This window comes from Lepus europaeus, chromosome 9 (assembly GCF_033115175.1).
Source record: "Lepus europaeus isolate LE1 chromosome 9, mLepTim1.pri, whole genome shotgun sequence".
In the NCBI taxonomy this organism is placed as follows: Eukaryota; Metazoa; Chordata; class Mammalia; order Lagomorpha; family Leporidae; genus Lepus; species Lepus europaeus.
The window spans coordinates 27,571,142-27,592,274 of NC_084835.1; the positions used below are offsets into that span (position 1 = coordinate 27,571,142).

At 54.3% G+C, this 21,133-nt stretch overlaps 1 protein-coding gene across 5 annotated transcripts in view; it reads left to right on the forward strand.

Moving 5' to 3' along the window:
• The window catches only part of CACNA1D (calcium voltage-gated channel subunit alpha1 D), a 505,293-nt gene that overhangs the window by 432,122 nt on the left and 52,038 nt on the right, over positions 1-21,133 (forward strand). For all 5 annotated transcript variants that reach the window (XM_062201090.1, XM_062201094.1, XM_062201096.1 and 2 more), the window contains 10 exons: positions 1,008-1,137; positions 3,591-3,650; positions 6,002-6,108; positions 7,217-7,304; positions 7,857-7,964; positions 8,052-8,104; positions 10,817-10,963; positions 12,712-12,913; positions 15,393-15,551; positions 16,748-16,858. In XM_062201090.1, the coding sequence (XP_062057074.1) occupies positions 1,008-1,137; positions 3,591-3,650; positions 6,002-6,108; positions 7,217-7,304; positions 7,857-7,964; positions 8,052-8,104; positions 10,817-10,963; positions 12,712-12,913; positions 15,393-15,551; positions 16,748-16,858 (1,165 nt within the window). The remainder of the gene's footprint in view (positions 1-1,007; positions 1,138-3,590; positions 3,651-6,001; positions 6,109-7,216; positions 7,305-7,856; positions 7,965-8,051; positions 8,105-10,816; positions 10,964-12,711; positions 12,914-15,392; positions 15,552-16,747; positions 16,859-21,133) is intronic.

The following is a 21,133-nucleotide window of genomic DNA, read 5'->3' on the forward strand; positions in this document are numbered from 1 at the left end:
ATCTCCACACAACAGGAGGTTTCCCCAAAGCCTCACTAGCTGCAGCCCATCATCTTAATACAGCATACCCCCTCCCTGCCCCTTGTGTGAAAATGAAAACTTTAAATTCATTGAATTGCTTTAAAGAATTAAGTGGACCAATTAAATGTTTATTTTCATCTACTTGAAAGGCAGAGAGAGAGAGATCGTCTACCTGCTGGTTCACTGCCCACATGCTTGATTCAGCCAGGACTATGTGAGGCCATAGCCAGGAGCCTGGAGCTCCATCTGGGTCTCCCACATGGGTGGCTGGGGCCCAGAGCCTCCTCTGCCTCCCAGAATGCATTAGCTGGAAGCAGGATGAGAAGCAGAGTGACCAGGACTGGAACTGGAGCTCCAATAAGAAATGCAGACCTCCCAAGTGGCAACGTATTGACTGTACCACAGTGCCTGCCCTGGCACATCAAATTTAACAGGATTTAATGGAGCGAAGAAGGATGCATGGATCAGACAGCCCCTAGCACCAGAAGAGGTTCAGAGAGCTCCACTCCTCAATGCGGGCAGGCAGCGTTTGTGGACAGAAAACAGACGCGAGGCAGAGAAAGAGCTGGCCTGGTAATAGCTGGGTGTTGGCCTTACTTGGGCCTAATCTTGTCACAGCCAGGTGACCGGCTGGGCTTCATGTTGTAGTGGACCAGCTTCAGGCAGAGCTGGGTTGGAAATCCTCCCTGGGCCTTACCACAGCCGAAAAGAAGGTTCTTCCCTCTCCCAAAGGAACCGAAGCCTCAGTTTTCCCATCTGTAGTAGGGCATTACTCTCCACTTGTAAAGACGCAGGGAAATGGTCTCTGTGCAGCTCCGAGCCCAGAGCCACAGGGGCTGCCAGCGGGGGTGGGTATTGTTGGGGGAATGGTCATGTCACCCTGCTGTCCTGGGTGGGACGCGTGGGGGTCCCTGCCTGATCTCTCACGGTAGCAGCCCCCACTCCTAAGGATCCCAAAGGGACCGCACCCCTGACTGTCCCTGCAGGGTCCGTGTGGGCTGTCACAAACTCATCAACCACCACATCTTCACCAACCTCATCCTGGTCTTCATCATGCTGAGCAGCGCCGCCCTTGCTGCCGAGGACCCCATCCGCAGCCACTCCTTCCGGAACACGGTGAGGCCCGGGGGAGGGGCGGGTGGCATCGCTCCGGGCCCACCATCCCAGGGCCCAGGAGGCTGAAGTCGGAGCAGGCACCTGGCTCAGCTGGAAACGTTTTCTGCTTCTGGACTGCATGGGCCGAGCGCCTGGGCTTTGTCTACAATCGTCACAGCATTGGTTTTTCTGCCCATTTCAAATCCTCTCCACCTTGGGGAGGACCTGATTCCCCTCTTGGATCCTCGCTGCTAATGTTTTTGTTCCCCTGCTGGTCAGATTCACCTTTATACCTAACTGGGGATCTGGGCCTAGTGGGAGGAGAAAAGTAGGGAGAAAGTAAAAGGGAAAGTGGGCCTGCCACATGCTCAGGGCTCTTTGCAGCCCTTAGAGTTGATGGATTAGACTTCTGTCTTGGGAGGACTCAAATACCGCAAGCTGCCCGGCCCATCGCGTTGCTCAGAAGCAACACAGGCCGCATTGCTTGGCAACTTGTTCCGAGAAGTGCATCCCTAAGCGAGCATCGCAGTGCATGGAGACAGCCTAAGGCAGCCGAGATGTCACCGCTGGGCCCAGCACAGCGGTCCCTGTGCCATGTGTGACTACACAAGCAAGGGGAGCGCTGGGTGTTGAGGGGGAGCTCGAGGTTTTGGTGTGGCGGGGGGTGTTTATTCTGAGCAGACAAGCAGAGGGGATCATTTTCTGTTGTTAAGCAGCCTGAGGTCTTAAGGCTGACACTCTCTGGCTGTTTCCATGTTGGAGAGAAACTTGGACCTGGATTAGCTTTTGGCTCAGTGGCCCCTCCATAGGTGGCAGGACAGCTGGCTCAGTGATGCAGGAGCCCAGGAAGCCCAGCAGCTGCAGCCTCTCAGGCCTAGTTGTGCGTGCCCGTGCTGGTCACAACCAAGGTGCCCCCAGGAGTGGGCGGCCAGCACAGGCCTGAGGCCCCCAAGAGTGGCGGCCTCCCTGGGTGCTGCCTCTCTCTACACATCAGATTGTTCGAGGCTTGAGGATGCAGGCACGTTGAGATGATGGCCAAGCCCTCCGGCAGTCGCCCTCTGCTTCTCAGACTCTGATTAGTTGACATGACGATCAGACATACTTCCTCCCCTGGCGCAGGTTGGTGGCCATGTCAAAAGCGCAGAGCCTCTGTCAGTCTGTCCTTGAGGTTGAGGTCTTCTGAGGGAATTCTACAAGGCTGTCTCTGGGCGTTCGAAGGTGTTGGACATCATCAGAGTGACGCACACAGGGGAAAATGTCACCACAGGACAGAGGAGGCCAGGGGTCAGTGTGGAGAGCTGACCCACAAGGAGTTCCTCTACTCAGTGTTCTCACTCTTTATCACGATCCTGTCTTCATGGCTGCTTTCCCCAACACATTACTGTCCTTCACTGATAGACAAATGTGTGCCTGTGTCTTGCAGCAGCTGTGACAGGCTGTGTGGCCCTGAGCAGGTACCACCATCCTGCATCCAGCGGCCACATTTGTTTAGTCCGGGAAGGAGCCCTGGGTGGTCCCCACAGTCCCTTCCACCGTTGGTCTCCTGTTTTGATACTCAAGAGCACTTGTCATGAAGATCAGTGGCCAAGACCATCTGAGCTGCTGCTGGAGTCTTGGCTGCCAGCTTCGAGGCTGAGGGCGCTTGGTTCCCAGTGCCCAGCCATATGCAGTGGTCAGACTGCCTGTTGCCAGCCCGTTGGCCCCATATCCTTGCCTCTATGGCTAAGAGGAGAAGCAGGGGCCCCACAAGGAGCTACCAGGACTTCATTGACTAATGGATGGTATTTTGAGGAAGGCTGATAGAGGAACTAAGACTGGAAATTCATTGCCACGCCCATTGTTTGAGTTGACCCATCGAGGCACCGAGTCAGCTGTGCAGGGAGCGAGGTGTGAGAGCAGCAGCAGGCCAGAAGGAGACAAGTGGGTCCAGCTATGCCTGGAAGCCCCAACAGCTCAGCATCCAGCTGCATGGATGAGTGTTCACTCCCAGATCCAACAGGCTGGCGTGCAAGGGGAAACGCGCAAGGCGAGGTTCCCCTTAAGGCCACCAGCATCTTTGTTTATATTTCTCCACCACCCGACACCCAGCTGGAGGGCAGCATGCTTGGTATGAACTAACGATGCAAAATCACGCAAGACTGTGATTTATCCGGTGCCACAAGTAGCTTGTAGGTGTCGGGCTGTGACGACAAAGTTGATAGGCGCTTTTAGAAACGAGCGAGCCTCTGTCTAGCCGAGATTTGAGCCCGGGAAGCCATCGGCTAGTGGCTAATGGAGATGAGGATTCCCAAGCCCTCTCTGTTGGTCCTCACCAGCGGCTGTGGGTGTTCGCGCCTCGGTGCCCAGCCCCTGAACGGTAGGGTTCTCCCGGGGGGAACTGTCTGTGGCTGCATGTTGGGGGCCAACCCCTAGGTGAGCCGTTGTCAGGTGGGTCCAGATGCTGTTGTCTCATTTCCACGTGTTGTCCCTTGCAGATACTGGGTTACTTTGACTATGCTTTCACAGCCATCTTTACTGTGGAAATCCTCTTGAAGGTAATGTCTGTTCCATTGATGCACGCCTGCTAGAACACAGCTGTAGCCATAATAGTTGCAATTGTGTGTTTGCCTTGCAGATGCTAGGTTACGCAGATTATGTCTTCACTGGTACTTTTGCATTTGAGATCGTTTTGAAGGTAACAGGTTACCTGGCCGTGTGTTTAAGGACCTGCCCCCTGCGTGTGAGACACCGGAAAGCAGCGTGAAGTGCTTTTGACTTTGGATTTTTTTTTTTTTTTTTGATTTTGGTCTTCTGTGATCAAGCTAAACTTTTTTTTTTTTAATGAAAGAACTTGTTTTACTTTTCCCTGTGACCATTCCAACCCGTTTTTTTTGCTGTTACTTTGTAACATGTGAATGCATGTAGGAGCTGCTTTGACTTCCTGATAAAGGTTGGAAATTATATTTTGATTCCTTTTTAAAAAAAAAAAAAAAAAACACAACACAGTCTCTGGAAAGTGTCAGCTGGAAACAGATGTGTCCCTGTGCGTGAACTTCCTTCCTGCCGTCCAGATATCCACACTGGAGGAAAGGTCCTTACTGTGGCCGGAAGGACACCCTTCCTGTTTCCCTGACCGCCTTAAGCTTTCCATGTCCTAAAATAGTAACATGCTATTTTCTTGCAATAGGATTTGCAAGGTAACCTGAGTCCATTTGTGTTGCGAGATTTTCTGTCCGTTTTAATGGATGGGCTTACATTTAAACAAATAGAAGGAACACCCTCCAGACAGGGCCACCTAAATGTAGTGCCCATGCATGAGCTCATGGCTGCCCTTGCTGCGTGTGGTTTGTGCACTGCCTGCAGCGGCCATGCCACCGGGAGCTCCTTCCCATGTACCTGGAGATCTGGAGAGAGCTGCAAGGTGTGGGGCCCTGGGGTTGTGGGAGAGCGTGGCCTTTCAGAACCAACGGAGCCGCAGTCCCCTGGCAGGGGCCCAAGCAGGGCATGAAGATGTGCTGCCACGATCTTCTTGAAACCCCTTGAGGGGTTTGAACTCTTCACAAAATCTCCTATAAAATGAAACCTCAATTGACCTGGTTTGGAGAGTAGAGGCTTTGGTGTTTCTCTCTCTCTCTCTCCTTTTTTGTTCCTGAAACATTCGTGTAAAACCAATCAACTCCCACCTGCTTCAATATTTGTTTAAAAAAATCTGATCAAGATTTGGGTCGGGGTTCCTGCCTTTAAAGTCAAGGAATGTGGCGGGCGCTGCTGTCCTGAGGCAGAGTTGTGCCGGGGGACAGTGGCCTCCTGGACCCAGAGGTGCAGGACGCATGGGTGGGTGGGTGCCTGCGCTGCACTGGCCCCTGCTCCCACCTCCAGCTGAAAGGGCAGGTGTTCTGCTTCGATCCTTCTCCTGGTTAATTGAGGTTTTATTTTACTGTCCTCCTTTTTAAGCTGTTAGATGAATGTGTTTACGCTCAGGCTTCGGAGAAAATGAGATTCGGGGTAATTTAAAGAGGGGGGGGAAACGATGGATGCTTTATAACGTGTGCAGATTTGCCTCAGTGGCTTAAATCTCCGAAGTCATTGTTCATTTTGAAGGCGTCTTAGAGAATGCAAAATAAGCTAAAACAAGCAGGAGTCAGAACATGAGGATTTGCCAAGAAGCATCTGACCTCTGAAACTCCAGTTCCTACTGGCAGAGGGGAAGCCGGGGAGGCTCGTCTGTGAAGCTCTCTGAAATTGCCATTTTTGTACAACAAAAAGGTGGAAGACTGGCAATTTCCTGAGACTCTGTATAATGTTTCCAACTCTGCCTCTCCTCTCCTGTACTTGTCTGAACTTCCCTCCCACCACGTTATTTTTCTTGATAAATCTTGAAGTCTCTCTATTTTGCTATTTTTTATTTTGGGAGGCTTCCTTGTGAAATTCTCTTTGCATCCTCAGTAGGTAGCCCACTGGAGCACTTGATACAGGTGCTGCAGGTGCACCCGGGGTGGGGCATGGAAGCAGTGAGGTGAGACGCGTATGCACCTGGTGCATGCTAGGGTAACAAGGCTTGGAGGAACCCCTGAACATGGTTGCATCATTAAAGATGCCTAGGAGAAGTAAGGGGCCACTCACCTCATAGGCACTCTACACAGGTGCTTTCATAAGGTCTCACTGGCTCTGCTAGGGCCCCAGAGAGGCCAGCCCAGCACATCATGGTGAAGTGTATACTGGTCTCTTGTGTCTAAAATAAGCAGCCCTTTCCCTGTTGCTGGGGGAAGCCCTGCTGGTTTGCCTTTTGAGTTTCCTAACGTACGCCTGCCCCTCGGTCGTAACTGCCTTGAGATTTTGTGAAGAGCTCAGGTCCCTTTCCCCCTGGGGAGAGCGAGCAGTCACCCACCCAGGCTTCTGCTTCCAGATGACAACGTTTGGAGCTTTCCTGCACAAAGGAGCCTTCTGCAGGAACTACTTCAACCTGCTGGACATGCTGGTCGTTGGCGTGTCTCTGGTGTCGTTTGGAATCCAGTAAGTATTCAGGGGGTGGGGGTGTGGGTGTGCATGTGTGTGCCTGGGACTCTTGGGTGGGATGGGCATAAAAGGGGTTCTGGCAGGAATCACAAAGGCTGGCATTGTTTTAATGAGATGTTTAATGACACAGGATTGCCCAGTGGGCTTCCAGGGAGCAGAGCGCTGGGGTGGTGCATGCTCTCTTGTGTTTCCAGTTTTCATTCTATGCCTGCTGTTAGGTTGGGCCTCTTCTCTCTGTGGAACGTGTTTTCAGCAGAGAGGGAGGCCAGTGGGCTCCCCCCTGGTCCTGGAGCCATGAAGACCTCCTCCCTTGGGACCCCATGTCCCTTCTGTACAGCAAGGGCCTCACACAGCCCCTTCTGCCTGGACAGTACAGACTCCCCCAGATGTCCATGAGTGGCAGCAGCTGTGACCTTTCTTCTGACCTCAAGCATTGCAGCTTGGAGGGAACTTGGACTAAAAGTCAAGGGCCTAGGTCCTTTCCAAAGCTTTCAGGGGTAACAGCAGAGCTGCCGGCTGCCTGTCTGCTGTTTCCCTGTGGTCTGGGCAAGAGGCTCCCAGGAGAGCATCAGGTGGCCTGTGAGCACCTGGCCATTAGCTCTTGCACATGAGTACCCACGTGCACACACCCTAAGCTGCCAGTCAGTGGAGAGGACCAAGGACTCCTGCCTGAGGGCGCCCTGCAGGTGTAGCTCATGGGGCCATTTGCCTCCCTTTGTGGAGGCTGCCCCCTTGCTCGGAGCACCTCTACCCTCTGTCGAACCCTTGTTCCTCCTTTGAGACTCACCTGGCTATCACCTCTTCCCTGGGAGGCCTTCCTAGGCTACCTGCCCAGGTCTCCAAAATGAGCATGCCAAACACCTGAAGCTTCAAAGCCAAGTACAACCTAGTGTTTACATTGAACGAAAGTAACGAAGCCAACTGGTCAGTGTGTCTGGTGTGGGCTGGAGGGAGAAGATGGACTGTGAGTCGTGGGCAGAGCTCAGCTCTGCTCCATGGGACGCTGGCAAGTGGCGTAGTGATGTGAAAGTGGAGGTGAAGCGGAACACTAACCTGTCCATCCACATGGCGCTCAGCTTGCTGTCTTACCCCCTTCTTCCCTTAGATCCAGTGCCATCTCCGTTGTGAAGATTCTAAGGGTCTTAAGGGTCCTGAGGCCACTCAGGGCCATCAACAGAGCGAAAGGACTTAAGGTTCTGATGCCCCTCCCTCAGGCTGGGCTGGCGTCGGGTGGCACCTGCTGGGGGGACTGGGTCTTCTGAGCGAGGCCAGCCCGGGTTATCTGCTTGCAGAGTGCTGCCCAGGGCTGAAGGCGTTGACAAATGGGTTATTTCCTTTCCTTCTGGTCATTGAAATTACTCTTTCATTATGATCACTGCACATTGGTTACTGTCCCATTGTTAGGTATTTCCTTGTGCTTAGTCTGTAAATAGATCCTCATGTGGATTCTGCAAAAGGCTGGCGGGGAGGGTGTTGGTTCTTCCTGAGTCCTTTAGCGTGGGGGTCCCTGCGTTCCATGTGCCAGGCAGTGCCGTCCCTGAAGCGCTTTTTTAATAAGTGGCCCTGATGTGCTGAGGGAATCTCCCCATAGATCTTGTGGAAAACCACAAGAGGATCTCCAAGTTGGAGAGTCACATAAAAACTCACATAAACGTAGAAACTCGTGGCTGGTGCATGCTCACCCAGTGGCTACAATAAAAGGGAAAAGTCACGCCCTCCGTCCTTTCCCCGTTCTTTGTCACCAGCACGTCGTCCAGTGTGTCTTCGTGGCCATCCGGACGATCGGCAACATCATGATCGTCACCACCCTCCTCCAGTTCATGTTTGCCTGCATTGGGGTCCAGTTGTTCAAGGTAGTGGGGGTGGGGGGTACCTGTCTGCGTGAGGCCAGGTGTCCTATCTTGGAGAAGCCTGCACTAGACTGTCTGTTTTGTACCCAGGGGAAGTTCTATCGCTGCACGGATGAAGCCAAAAGTAACCCTGAGGAATGCAGGTGAGTGTCGTGAGAGGAGAGAGAATGTGCAAGAGTGGGTAGATAGTGTCAGAGCCTCACTCACGCGAACAGCTCACTGGAGTTTTCTGAATGGAAGCAAAGAGACCCGTTCTGGGGCCGGTGTTTAGCCTGGTGGGTAAGATGCACACATCCTGCGTCAGAGGACCTGGCCTCATGCCCAGCTCCAGCCCTTGGGAGGCAGCAATGGTGTCTCCAGGGATTGGGTTCCTGCTACCCACATGGAGTCCTGGGTTGAGGTCCTGACTGCCACCTTCAACCCTGAACATTGTAGGCATTTGGGCAGTGGGCCAGCAGATGTGAGTTCTCCATCTGGGTGTGCCTCTGCCCTTCAAATAAAAAATAAAATTAAAATATTTAAAAAGGCAGTGCTCTGACTCTGGCCCTTTAGGACCCCAAGGCCTGCTTGCTCAGCTTGTGGTTGAGCAGTTGATGGTCATGTCGCTTTTTGAATTGAGATGAAACTCACATAGCATCAAATCAACCATTTGAACTGTATGTGATCCAGTGGCATTTAGTACAGTCACATTGTACAGCAATCAAACTTCCATCTAATTCCAAAACTTGGTATTCTCATCATCCCAAAAGAGTGGATGGTTGGCTTTTTATGCTTGTTGATGATTCTGTAAACTGGAGGGGAGGAAAACCCTTATTATTTTTTAAAAATTTTATTTGAAAGGCAGAGATACAGAGAGAGCGAGTGCTTCTATCTTTTGTTTCATTCCCCAAATGGCCGAAACAGCTGGGGCTGGGGCTGGGGCTGGGCCTGGGCCAGGCTGAAGCTAAGAGACAGGAGTCTCCTCTGGGTCTCCCACATGTGTGCAGGGGCCCAAGGGCTTGGGCCACCTTCCACTGCTTTCCCAGGCACATTAGCAGGGAGCTGGATTAGAAGTAGAACAGCTGGGGCTTGAACTGTGCCCATATGGGATGCCAGCACTGCAGATGGAGGCTTAGCCTTTTATGCCACAGCACTGCCCTGGGCAAAACCCTTACGTAGTGATTATGAATTGTCCCTGAATCAGCCCTCTCACAGTCATGTAGACCACTCCTCTCCAGGTCAGAACTTACAGCTCAGCTCCCTGGCATCCCAGGGCTGGTCTCCCTCTGCTGGCATGTTTTCTAGACTCCCTCTCCCCTTGCTCCTGTCACCTATGTGTTGGCCGTGTTTCCATTCACAGGAACTGGCAGTGGAGAGACAAGGTGGGAGGTGTTCGTGCCTCTTTTCCAAGACAAACAGTGACTCGCAGAGGGCTACTGCCCCAAGCGTACAACTGGGCAGAAGTCTCTGTGTCACTGGCCCCAGAAGGTGCAGCCAAGCCACTTGTGTTGGTTCAGGGTTTCTCTAAAGTGGACACTGTGGTCACAGAGCACCAGTTGCACTTTGTGGCTGCACAACTCCAAAGTTGCTGGTGACAGGCTGTGTGGTGCAGTGCACCCCGGAGCTGAGCACCACAGCAGCGGAGTGGGGACGCCATCCTTTCCCTCTCGAAGCCTCTGCTTCCTCACCTCTGAAACCGGGATATCAGATTTTATCTCTCGGGTTCCTTTCGGCAGTGAAGTACTAGCAGGAATACTGGGTACCGGGACAGGTGTTTGGGACACCTCGACTGGGACTCACGCATCCCCTGTCAGAGTCCCTAGGTTTGAGTCCTGGCTCTCTGTCTGATTCAGCTTCTTGCTAATGTACACCCTGTCAGGTAGCAGGTGGTGACTCAAGCAGTTGGGTTTCTGCCACTCACATAGGAGACCCAGATTGGTTTCCTTGCTCCTGGGTGCCCCCTGGCCCAGCACCAGCTGTTGGGGGCATTTGGGGAGTGAACCAGTGGATGGAAGATCTCTCTCACTCACACACACTCTCTCTCTCTGCCTTTCAAATAAATAAAAAAAAAAAGTTAACAAAAAGAAATTCTGTGTGCCAGAAATTTTGGAATTCTTTTGGAAAGAAAATTAGAAATTGTTAGTATGAAGTGAAAGAAATAAAAAAAAAAAAAAAAAACTTAAAGGTTGATTTATTTGGCCGGCGCCATGGCTCACTATGCAAATCCTCCGCCTGCAGCACTGGCATCCCATATGGGTGCCGGTTCTAGTCCTGGTTGCTCCTCTTCCAGTCCAGCTCTCTGCTGTGGCCTGGGAAAGCAGTGGAGGATGGCCCAAGTGCTTGGGCCCTGCACCTGTATGGGAGACCAGGAAGACTTATTTGAGAAGCAGAGAGACAGGGCCTGGGGCTGGGCCAGAGTAAGCTGGGAGCCATGAACTCAATCCATGTCTCCCACATGGACAGCAGGAACCCAAGTACTTGAGCCATCACATGCTGTCTCCCAGGGAGCACGTTAGCAGGAACTAGAATTGAGAGTGGAGCTGGGGCTTGAACCCAATGCTGCAATGTGGCATTTGCTTAATGGCTGAGCCTAATGCCCGCCACCCACTGTATCTTTTCCTTCCCTCTTTCCCGGAGTTCTTTAAAGTTCCTGCATCCGTACTGGGAATCCACCTGTCGGCTCTGGGCCCTACGTGGCACTGGTTATTCGGGGGCTGTCAGATCTGGCGAGGAGACATTAAAGGGAGGGTGAGAGGAGGAGGGGCCTGTGCCTGCTCAGGGGTGTGGCCTGGCCGCCAAGGCCTGTGACTGACAGAGCGCTAGCTCTGCCTGTCACACGGGAAGCCAGCCCAGCTCACACTTCTTTCCCCGTGCAGGGGCCTTTTCATCCTCTACAAGGACGGGGATGTCGATAGCCCCGTGGTCCGGGAGAGGATCTGGCAAAACAGCGACTTCAACTTCGACAACGTCCTGTCTGCTATGATGGCGCTCTTCACGGTCTCCACGTTTGAGGGTTGGCCTGCGTAAGTGCAGGGCACGCACGCTCTTCCTGGTCAGGGGGCTGGGGCCGAGGCCTCCTTCCTGGCACAGTGGATGGTGGTGTTCACCTGTCTGAAATTGAGGTGAAGTCCGCAAACATGAGATCAGCCGTAAGCGCATGGTTGTGTGAGCAGCAGCTGTGTGGAGTGGTAAAGCCTTCCTGCTGTTCCCAAAGCAGGCCTAGATGCCCCTCTGCACACTCGCAGGCTTGTCCTGGGGCACGGGGGCACCTGTCAATCACCGCTTGGCCCGTGAGGCTCCTCCTGGATAGGCCGGAGGTTGACCGCAGTGACCTGAGGCCTGCCATGGGGCTGTCAGGTGTGTGAAGCAGGGGCTGCATGTCCCGGGCAGCATCTTTGGACGAAACTGGGGAGTGCCTTCTACTCTTGCTAAAGAGAGTCTTGCCAGTGCCCCACAGCGTCCACTCCCGGTGCTGATGAGTACCAGCGTGTGCAGGGCATGGATGGTTGCCACTGACTTTCTTGCAGTGAGGCACTTGCTCGCTGCTTCATAAAATGTGTTCCTGGTCCCGGCGCCACGCAGTGTGCTGTGGCAGGTGCAGCGGGGGACAGTGTGGAGAGAGCATGATTAACAGGTCCCAGGGTGCAGATGGAGGAATAGCTCTCTCAAGGTCTCCAGCACAGTAGGCTCACCGCGGTCGGCAGTGGTTAATGGCACCTATCAAAACAGCTGCTGGAGAGGGTTTTGAACGTTCCCACCACAATGGGTAGGCATCTGCAATGGCAGACGTGCCAGCCGCCCTGATCTGATCATTACCCTGCCACCCTGCGTCTGTGTGTTGAAGTTCCCACTGTACCTCATGTGTGTGGTTGTCATATGTCAGTTGACAAGTTGGAGCATCAGGAGGTCCAACCAGGAAGGGAGAGAAAAAAAAAACCTGGGCCTGGAGAATGGCAGAGACCTGTGTGGGGCACGGGAGAGGGGCAGAACGAGAGGTGAAGGCAGAGTACAGGAGGCAGGCTCTCTGCCCTCCAGGGTCCAAGGAGGAGCAAGCCCCGGCGGTCTACAAGGCACTGACTGTGGCATCACGTGGTGAACACTGTGCTGTGGCAGCTGAGGGCAGGGAACAAAGCCGGGGCTTGGAGGAGCGGGGCTTGGCTCCAGCTCTGCCCCTGAGATGTGTGACCTCGGGTGCTTGGCTCCCTGTCTGAGCATTGATGAGACAACCTTGACTCTGCTATCTGCCTTCCCACAAGGACACGAGGGCACTAGGAGAGGATGTGAAAGTGCCCACACCGTGTACGTGTGGGGTGGGTGCCCCATACTTGGGGAAGTGCTGAATGTGCATAAAAGTGGGGGTGAGCTGAACTTGCCCAATTGCTGCCGAGAGTTCTCCTTGGCATCTGTTTACCTTGGGTGCATGCTTTGGTTTGAGGAGCCTCCCACAGTTCTTTGGAAACACACGGGGTGCGTGCAGCTGGCCTTTGCCACCGAGCACACAACTTTCGGTTCCTGCCGTGACCCGTGGGTGGTGATCTTCCTCTCTGAACAGAAGGGAGCCTCCCTGATGGATTCTGACAGCTTTTGATTTTCATTCTCCAACACCATCCCTCAATGATTATTTCTCAGGAGCCACTCTCCCAGGTGCTGGCTGGGTCTTGGAGTGGGCGCCTGTCAGGGGGTGTGGCCTTCTCCCAGTGGGGCCTCAGAACTCTGGGGCCTTCCTGCTGGACAGGCCTGGCAGGTCCTCACGTGGCTCTTCTGCCCCCAGGTTGCTGTACAAAGCCATCGACTCCAACGGAGAGAACGTGGGCCCCGTCTACAACCACCGCGTGGAGATCTCCATCTTCTTCATCATCTACATCATCATCGTCGCTTTCTTCATGATGAACATCTTTGTGGGCTTTGTCATCGTGACATTTCAGGAGCAGGGAGAAAAAGAGTATAAGAACTGTGAGCTGGACAAAAATCAGGTTAAAGTCACACGCTGTTTGGGCTTCTGTCCCTGAGCCAGAGCCAAGTGCCTTCTCCTCCGATCGCTTCCCCCGTGCACAGAGCAGGGCACCCACCTCCTGGCTGTCCCTGAGTCTAGGACCCCATTCGGAGCAGGCTGTAGGTGCCCACGCTCCCATCAGACTTTGTGGTGGTAACGTCCGTCCCCAGGCCCAGTGGTGAGGAGCCAGAGAACACCAGTGCCGTGTGGGATGGTCATAGCCCCACGTAGCTCTGGATCCTGGGTGCTGAGTCTGTCCCGTTCAGACTCTCACAGTCCCTACTTGGGACCGAGTTTCTTAACTTTGCCACTGTTGACATTCCAGGTGGGATCGTCCTGCACAGTGGGCGCTGTCCTGTGTGTTGGCAGGACGTTTAGCAGCCTCCCTTGACCCCAGATGCTGCGGCAGCCCCTTCCCCCAGTAAGGAACCTCCACAGCCCACAGCATCTCCAGACCTTGCTGAATGTCCTCTGGGCGTAGGGCTCGGGGGTGGTTGTTCCTGGTTGGTCACTGCTGACCTCAGGGGGGTGCCCTGTGACCCCACAAGGCAACCTTTCAACTTGGCACTAAGCTCTCCGTGCCCTTGTTCCTTCTTTATCTAGTGCCTTGTTTGAAGTAGTCGAGTAGACAGAGGAGCCTTGGGCTCCAATTATGTTGGCTCAGGGGAGCCGTGAGCCTTTGCAGCCAGCCCTGTGCTGGTGCACCTTCTCTGTGACACGGTGCTCCCCACTGCTCTCTGGGGCTTGCTCCCTTATCTACACTGGAGGCCCCAGGAGCTGCTCTCAGGAGGTCCCTTTCAGCCCTAGCACAGTATCTATGAGATCGAGATGCTGTTGTGGGAGTTTCCCCCGCTTCTGTTATCTCGAGCTTCTCTGCTGTGGTGATGCTACAGCAAGCAAGAACAGTCTGGCCGCTGCCGGGGCTTGCGGAGAGGAAGTGGCTGGGGTGTGGGCAGGCAGCCTGCACCATGGGAACATGGCAACGAGCTGCCTGGTTTGTAGGGTTCCTTCCAGGCTTGTCAGGATGTCTGTAGACTGCACCCGCTAGGGTCCGAGGGAGGCCTGGTCTAGCTCTCTGCCCATCCATGGAGGCTTAACTGAAGGACAGGCCTAGGCAGGGTCAGCCCCTGAGAACCCTGGCGCCCATGCCTGAGGTCAGAGCAGCACCGAATCCAGACACCGGGAGCCTGTAGAAAAGCTGCACCCAATCCAATCCAGGCAGGCAAGTAGGGCCTCGAGGCTGAGCTAAAGGCTTCCCAGCTGCAGGTCCCTCTGGGGCTGCTGCAGAGGGTGGAGCAGCGTCTGTCCCCAGAACCAGGGAGCACGACAGTACTGGTGGCCAGGCCCGTCCTGAGGTCTCCCCGGCTGCCACTGCTGGCCACAGCCTGGGGGTCCTGAGGTCGGCACAGTGAGCTCACCATGAGACATTTGTGATTCAGCCTTTCTGGCTCCTGAGGGGCGTCTCCTGTGAGCCCTCTGAGCAGCTCACGCTGCACCCCTGGGTCGTGAGGGCCAGCTGCCGTGCGGCGGCCTCTCCTGGGGAGCAGCACGGGCAGGCAGCAGACCTGACCTGGTACCCAGGATAGGCGGTGGTCCGTCTGCGCCAGGTCCTCTCCACTCGGCTCATTGATACGAGGCTGCATCAGCCCGTTCCCAGAAAAGGGACTTAGGGTTTGTTTAATGTTGGTGCAGAGCATTTGAAATCTCTGCACAGTTTGTTCATAAAATGCATTGAACTTTAGGAAAACCCCACAGAGGCATGGATTTGAAAAATTTTTGCCCCCAAGTAAGCTTATCTTTTTTTTTTTTTTTTTTGACAGGCAGAGTGGACAGTGAGAGAGAGACACAGAGAGAAAGGTCTTCCTTTTGCCATTGGTTCACCCTCCAATGGCTGCCACGGCCGGCGCACCGCGTTGATCCGATGGCAGGAGCTAGGGGCTTCTCCTGGTCTCCCATGGGGTGCAGGGCCCAAGCACTTGGGCCATCTTCCACTGCACTCCCGGGCCATAGCAGAGAACTGGCCTGGAAGAGGGGCAACCGGGACAGAATCCGGCGCCCCAACCAGGACTAGAACCCAGTGTGCCGGCGCCGCTAGGCGGAGGATTAGCCTATTGAGCCGCGGCGCCGGCTCCAAGTAAGCTTATCTTTCAATTCCACTTTCCACATATTTTTGCAGTCCCCATGTGTATACTGCAGGTCCTCAGCAAAGACAGCTAAGAGCTTGGAAGCATGGTTTTCTTAGTAACCAGAGTGGGTGCTCCACTAACTCCCACGGTGGCTGAGCTGAGCACAGATGGTGCTGGGGGGGCGGCCCTTTTTGAGTGACGCAGAGTGTTTTCATCGTGGCCTGCACGCCCTGCCCAGGAGGTGCCGAGTGAGCTCTCGCAGAGCAGGGGACCCCTGGGTCTGTGTCCCTGGAAGTGCTCAGAACCCCATCTCCCCCCTTTCTGCCGTTGCAGCGTCAGTGCGTTGAATACGCCTTGAAAGCACGTCCCCTGCGGAGATACATCCCCAAAAACCCCTACCAGTACAAGTTCTGGTACGTGGTGAACTCCTCGCCTTTCGAATACATGATGTTTGTCCTCATCATGCTCAACACACTCTGCTTGGCCATGCAGGTAAAAATGCAGACAGCCGCGGGGGTCAGGTCTGGGCATTCCGCACAGCCCCGATCCCCAAATGCTGAGGGCGGAGCGCTGCCCCACGCGCGAGAGCAGGGGCGTGATTTTTCTGATGAGTGTGGGCTGTGGTGTGGCCAGAGTCCCGTCCTGGCTGACGGTCGTCACGGTAGGAATTCAAGATCGCTTGGTGTTAGGAATGGCTGGGCCACCTGGCGCCAGGTGGCGGCGTGCTGGAGCGTGAGTGAGTGTGGCGTTCGAGTCTGTCCTCCTTCGCTGTGGCCTCCTGGGGCCAGCCAGAGGCTGGACACCAAAGCTCTGGGGTTGGACAGGCAGGAGTTTCAATCCTGATTGCATCCCTTGCACAACAGGTGCTCCTGAGAAAGTCATTGGGAGTCTGAGCCTTGCTTTCTTCATTGGTAACACAGGAATATCCATCACACCCCCGTCAACAATAAAGTCTATGTCAGGCACCCGAGCTGCGTGCCTATTCCTCAGGGGCTCTGGGGGAAGGGAGAGGAATTTTCCAGAACATGAAGTGTGCGGTCGGACTTGAAATACGGCCGCTTCTGTACTTCAGACGCAAGGACTTAAGCACGCTGTGATTAGCCAGGTGACATTATAGTGTGGTGACTCGCAGTGGACATGCCCTGGGACACGAAGCAAAGAGCAAGGTCCAGAGGCAGTTGCTGCCTGACTTGAATAGATCAAACCAACTCGTGGTGCTGTCTGGGAAGTGGGTCGAAAGGTAGCTAGGGCCAATGCACCAACGCTTCTGGCACTTCTCCTGATGGAAGGGTTCTTCTTGAATGAGAAGGACCCAGTGCTGATGTAGGGAAAAGCACGAGGGCCAGATGGTTCTGTCTTCTACTGAACAGAGACCTGCCGGGTAGAAGCTAGCCCTAACCACACTCTGCCTTTGTTTGTAGACGTTGTGGAGGCACCTGCGTGTGCCTCGGCCGAGGGCCAGACTGTAAGCCCTGCCAGAAGAAGGGGGTAGATTCCCTTTGTCCTGAGCGTTTCCCCTTCATCATTCAGTCATCCTCATCTTGTCACAGAGCCCTGCGCTTTGTGGGAGTTCACCATGTGACCTCGCGGCGCAGTGCCAGTGCTGGGAGCGGGCGGGAGCATCCGCCGGCGAGGGTGCAGGGTCCCAGCCGAGACCCTGAGCCGCCTGCCTCTGTCTCCCCATGCAGCACTACGAGCAGTCCAAAATGTTCAACGACGCCATGGACATCCTGAACATGGTCTTCACCGGGGTGTTCACCGTCGAGATGGTTCTGAAAGTCATCGCGTTTAAGCCCAAGGTGAGTTGCTGGCCCCACTCTGCAGAGGCTGCCGCTCACAGCTCACCCCAGGGAAGCCCCCGTTTGCTGCCTGAATTAGGCAGCCCGGTGCTGGCCGCGAGCCGAGAGCGGTGAAATCTGGCGAGGGCCTCCGTAGACACATGGGAAAAGAACTCTGCAAAAACACGACCTCACGCGATGGGTCCTGAGGGCAAGAAGGGAGGAGAGAACGGGGAGTCCGTAGAGTGGGGGCTTCGGGCCTGGGTTTTCTGCCTCTGGAACAGCGTGTCGTGCCCTGCCTCCTGACTTGAGCCCCAAGGAAGACGTCTGAACCTGGCCCCGCAGAAAGAACTCGCCCTCGTTTTTCACTTTCAGCTTCGCAGCGTACAGATGTGGCCTTGGATCTGTAGCATCCCTTTGACCTTTTACAGCACGCTCCAGCCAGGCCGTCTTGCGATTCCCTTAGAAAGATTTCCCTGGCCTCTAAGACAGAACAGGATGTGGGGTTTCTGCAGCTGTGTCGGACCACTCAGCATGCTGGGTCCCCTCTGGGAGGGAGTGATCTCCAGCCGTGCTCGCCGATGGCTGCGGGGTGAGCGGCAGTGTAGGCAGTGTCGGGGAGCCCAGTTCCAGGACTGGACTGCGCCCAGAGCCCTGCCACTTGCCCTGTTAAAAGTGGTCACCTCCCTGCTGTCAGCCTCGATGGCCTCTGCCGGTGGGAGGAGGCCGTGGTGAGCAGTGAGGAATCTCTGTCTAGGCAGTGCTCGGAAGACGTGCATAGACGGTCTGCTGGCACCGCTCTTGGCATTGCCATCATCACCGTCAAGCAGTAAGGCCCCCTCATGCTGAAACCCTAGACAGAGGAGCCGAGCCGAGCTGGGGGGTGTGTGACCTCACGCTCTTTCCTAGCAGCGCCCGTAACTCTTCGGGAAAAATGACAGGGCCCAGTGCCCCGTCCACTGGCTCTCTGTGTGTTGGGTATCTGACAACACCAATGTCAGCAAGATGTGGATTAAGAACTAGCTGGTTCCCTGTACTCCACGGTTCCATTAACTTCTAATTCCATACTGTTCCTTTCTTTGATTTGAATTAATTTCTCTGCAAACTTTATCAGATCTTTGTGGACCAAAAAGAAAGGACTTTTGTAAGTGATTAATGGGGGCGATTGCAGTGGGGTCAAATTTCGGCGCCTTATGCATGGCCAGATGTTGCCTACTGTGACTTGTCCATGCCTGTACACATCGACCTGCCCTGCTTTCCCCAATCCATCCTACTTTCCTTTGACATTTTGGTTTGCTTCCCTCCTGCCTCTGTCTACTCCTTTCGACAATATGTGCCAGGACTGATGGAAAAGGTTACAAAGCAAGAGCGTGGCAAGTACTTGAGAAATGTGCCTGGAAAACAGCTGTGCGACATTGCCCAAGTGCCCTGTGGCCTGTCTTCCCTCGCCTGGGGCTTAGGCTCTGAGTTGAGGAGAAGCGTGTGTGTGTGTGTGCACACGAGCCTGTGTGTTTGAGAGCATGTGTACATGTGCGTGCGTGTTGGGGCACACATCTCAAACGGCTGCTTGCGTCCGCTTCGCACAGTAAGCCTCCAAACCTGGAGGAGAGCTTGGTTGTGTGTGAGCAGACAGGGTCACCCAGGAGAAATGAGTAACCAGCTTATAATCAGTACCGATAGATCAGAGTTTTCAAAATGGGTGATTTCCACTAGAAATGCAACAGCTTTGTAGTTTCACTCAGCGAGATGTTTTTGTAGCGTGAGATGCACGAGAGTGCATTTTAAAAATCTTATCTTTTAATTCTGTTTTCCACAGATGACAGAAATATGTTTCTGTGTTTATCTGAGAGGCAGAGAGATGGACAGAGAGAGTTCCCATACGCTGAGTCAGTCCCCAGTGACCACAGTGGCCAGGGCTGGGCTCGAGCCAGGAACCTGTCCGTGCCTCTCCTGTGGTGGCAGGAGCCTTCCCTGCTGCCTCCCAGGCTCTGCATCAGCAGGAAGCTGGAGTCTGATGCTGGAGCCGGAAATCAAACCTGAGCTCTCTGCTACGGGATGTGGGTGTCTGAATGGCCAGGCCGCTCGCCTGCACAGAGAGAACTTGGAAAAGAGCAGCAGCTGTGTCGCCGCACTGGGAGGCCTCCTTGCTGCGTCCACCTATGGGGATAGGGTACACGGGACTGCACGCGTGACTGCACGCGTGGGAGAGAATCGACTCACCAAGTAGCAAAGCTCTCTTAAAAACCCGTCCTGAACTTTCTTGTCTTTCTCCTCACTGGTGTTAACAAACCAAGCCTGGGCCATTGACCTTTCCCCTCCACCCCCCTCCCCCAAAACAGCAGAGCCCAGGAGACCCCTCCTTCCTCATCTGTGACATAATCCAGCTGAAGACAGTGCCACGAAGTCCACAAGGGCCGTCAGCCTGATCTCAGGAGAGGTTTTTTGGTTTTTTTTGTTTTTTTTTTTTGTTTTTTTTTTTTTTTGATAGGCAGAGTGGATAGTGAGAGAGAGAGACAGAGAAAAAGGCCTTCCTTTTTGCCGTTGGTTCACCCTCCAGTGGCTGCTGCGGCTGGCGCATCGTGCTGATCCGGAGCCAGGAGCCAGGTGCTTCTCCTGGTCTCTCATGGGTTGCAGAGTCCAAGGACTTGGGCCATCCTCCACTGCACTCCCGGGCCACAGCAGAGAGCTGGCCTGGAAGAGGGGCAACCGGGATAGAATCCGGTGCCCCGACCGGGACTAGAACCCGGTGTGCCGGCACCGCAGGCAGAGGATTAGCCTGTTGAGCCACGGCGCCAGAGTCCCTGAGACCAAATCTCCATGTCCTTAGAATGCCACTCTGGGATCCTGATGGACTCTGTCCACCCCCCCATCCCTGCAGTGTCAGGGCCTCCCCACACTCATTCTCCCCAGTTCTTGTCTCCTTGTGAAAAGCACCTGGGCACAGGGCTTCTGCAATCCTGCCCGCCGGTTTCTCTCCTGCCTTCCAAGGGATTTCCCTGCCTCTGCCTCCACCCTTGCCTTCGCCACCTTTTCCCTTTGCAAACCCTTGGTGGACCAGGCCACTCTTGCAGTGAATTCTGGCACCAGCCACCTATTGATTGAGGAGGAACATAATTCTCTCAATCTAACACTCAAAAGTCCTGCATGAAACCCTGGCCAGTTACATGTCTGGTTCATTTCCTGCCACTTCTCCCTGCCAGTCCTTCCCTACCTGGTCCCCAAATGTGCCAGTCCACAGGCACTGGAAGTCTTCCTTCTGCCTTGGTGTCCTTGGAGGCCTGTCTGTACCTGCTCTGTGACACCATCCCTGCTGGCACAGCTGGAGCTAGCCCTGCCCTTGCTGTGTGCATCTGAGATGTTTGGCATGCGTTATCAACCCGGCCCTATGTCCATCTCTTCATTCACCGATGAACAGCTGCTCCAGGTCTGAGCTTGGTCTTGCGCACACAGTGCCTCCCTTGAGGCCTGCTACCTGTTTCCCAGGAAAGACAGGTGGAATGAACAAAGCGCTAGAGGGAGGAGCCTGTAGGTACAGCTCTTGGCATAAGACACTCCTTGGTTTTCTGTTCTCCTGTGAGACACCACTTAAACTGGGAAAGGCTTATGTTCGTCATAGTTTCTATGAAAAGCTGGCATGTGGGGCCATCACCTGGATCAGACACTCCCAGACAGCCGCTGCTAGAAGTTGTTAAGTGACCAGCTGCTATGGTGAATGGAAGGCCAGGACATTTCTGTGTGTTCCTCAGATCTGGAGAAGAGACTGGATCCTGGCAGCAAAATGCACCTGACCTTGGACTGGTTTTCCTGTTTCCCATTTGCAACTGTTCTGCAAATATTACCCCTTTATTCTAGGAATAGCGAGGGCCCAGGCTGTGCCCACTGTTGAGCAGGAGACAGACATTAGCAATCACAACAGGATTCACAGGAGCTGGCGTTTGGCCTGATGGTTAACATGCGAGTAATACACCCACATCCCACGTCAGAATACCTGGGTTCTGTTGCCTTCTCTGGCGTCTGACTCCAGCTTCCTGTCATTGTAGACTCTCAGATGTGGCCGTGATGGCTCAGGCAGTCTGAGTCCCTGCCACCTATGTGGGGCACTGGAATTGACTTCCCGGCTCCTGGCTTAAGCCCTCCTAGTCCACTCCCAGCCATGTTGGGCATTTGGGAAGAGAACCAGTGGGTGAGAGCTCGCTGTGTCTATTTCTCAACTGAAAAATAGTTTTTAGATTAAAAATGAACACGTTTCTTAGAAATAATGGAGCTCCTTGGCCCTAAGGCCCACATTACTGCAGT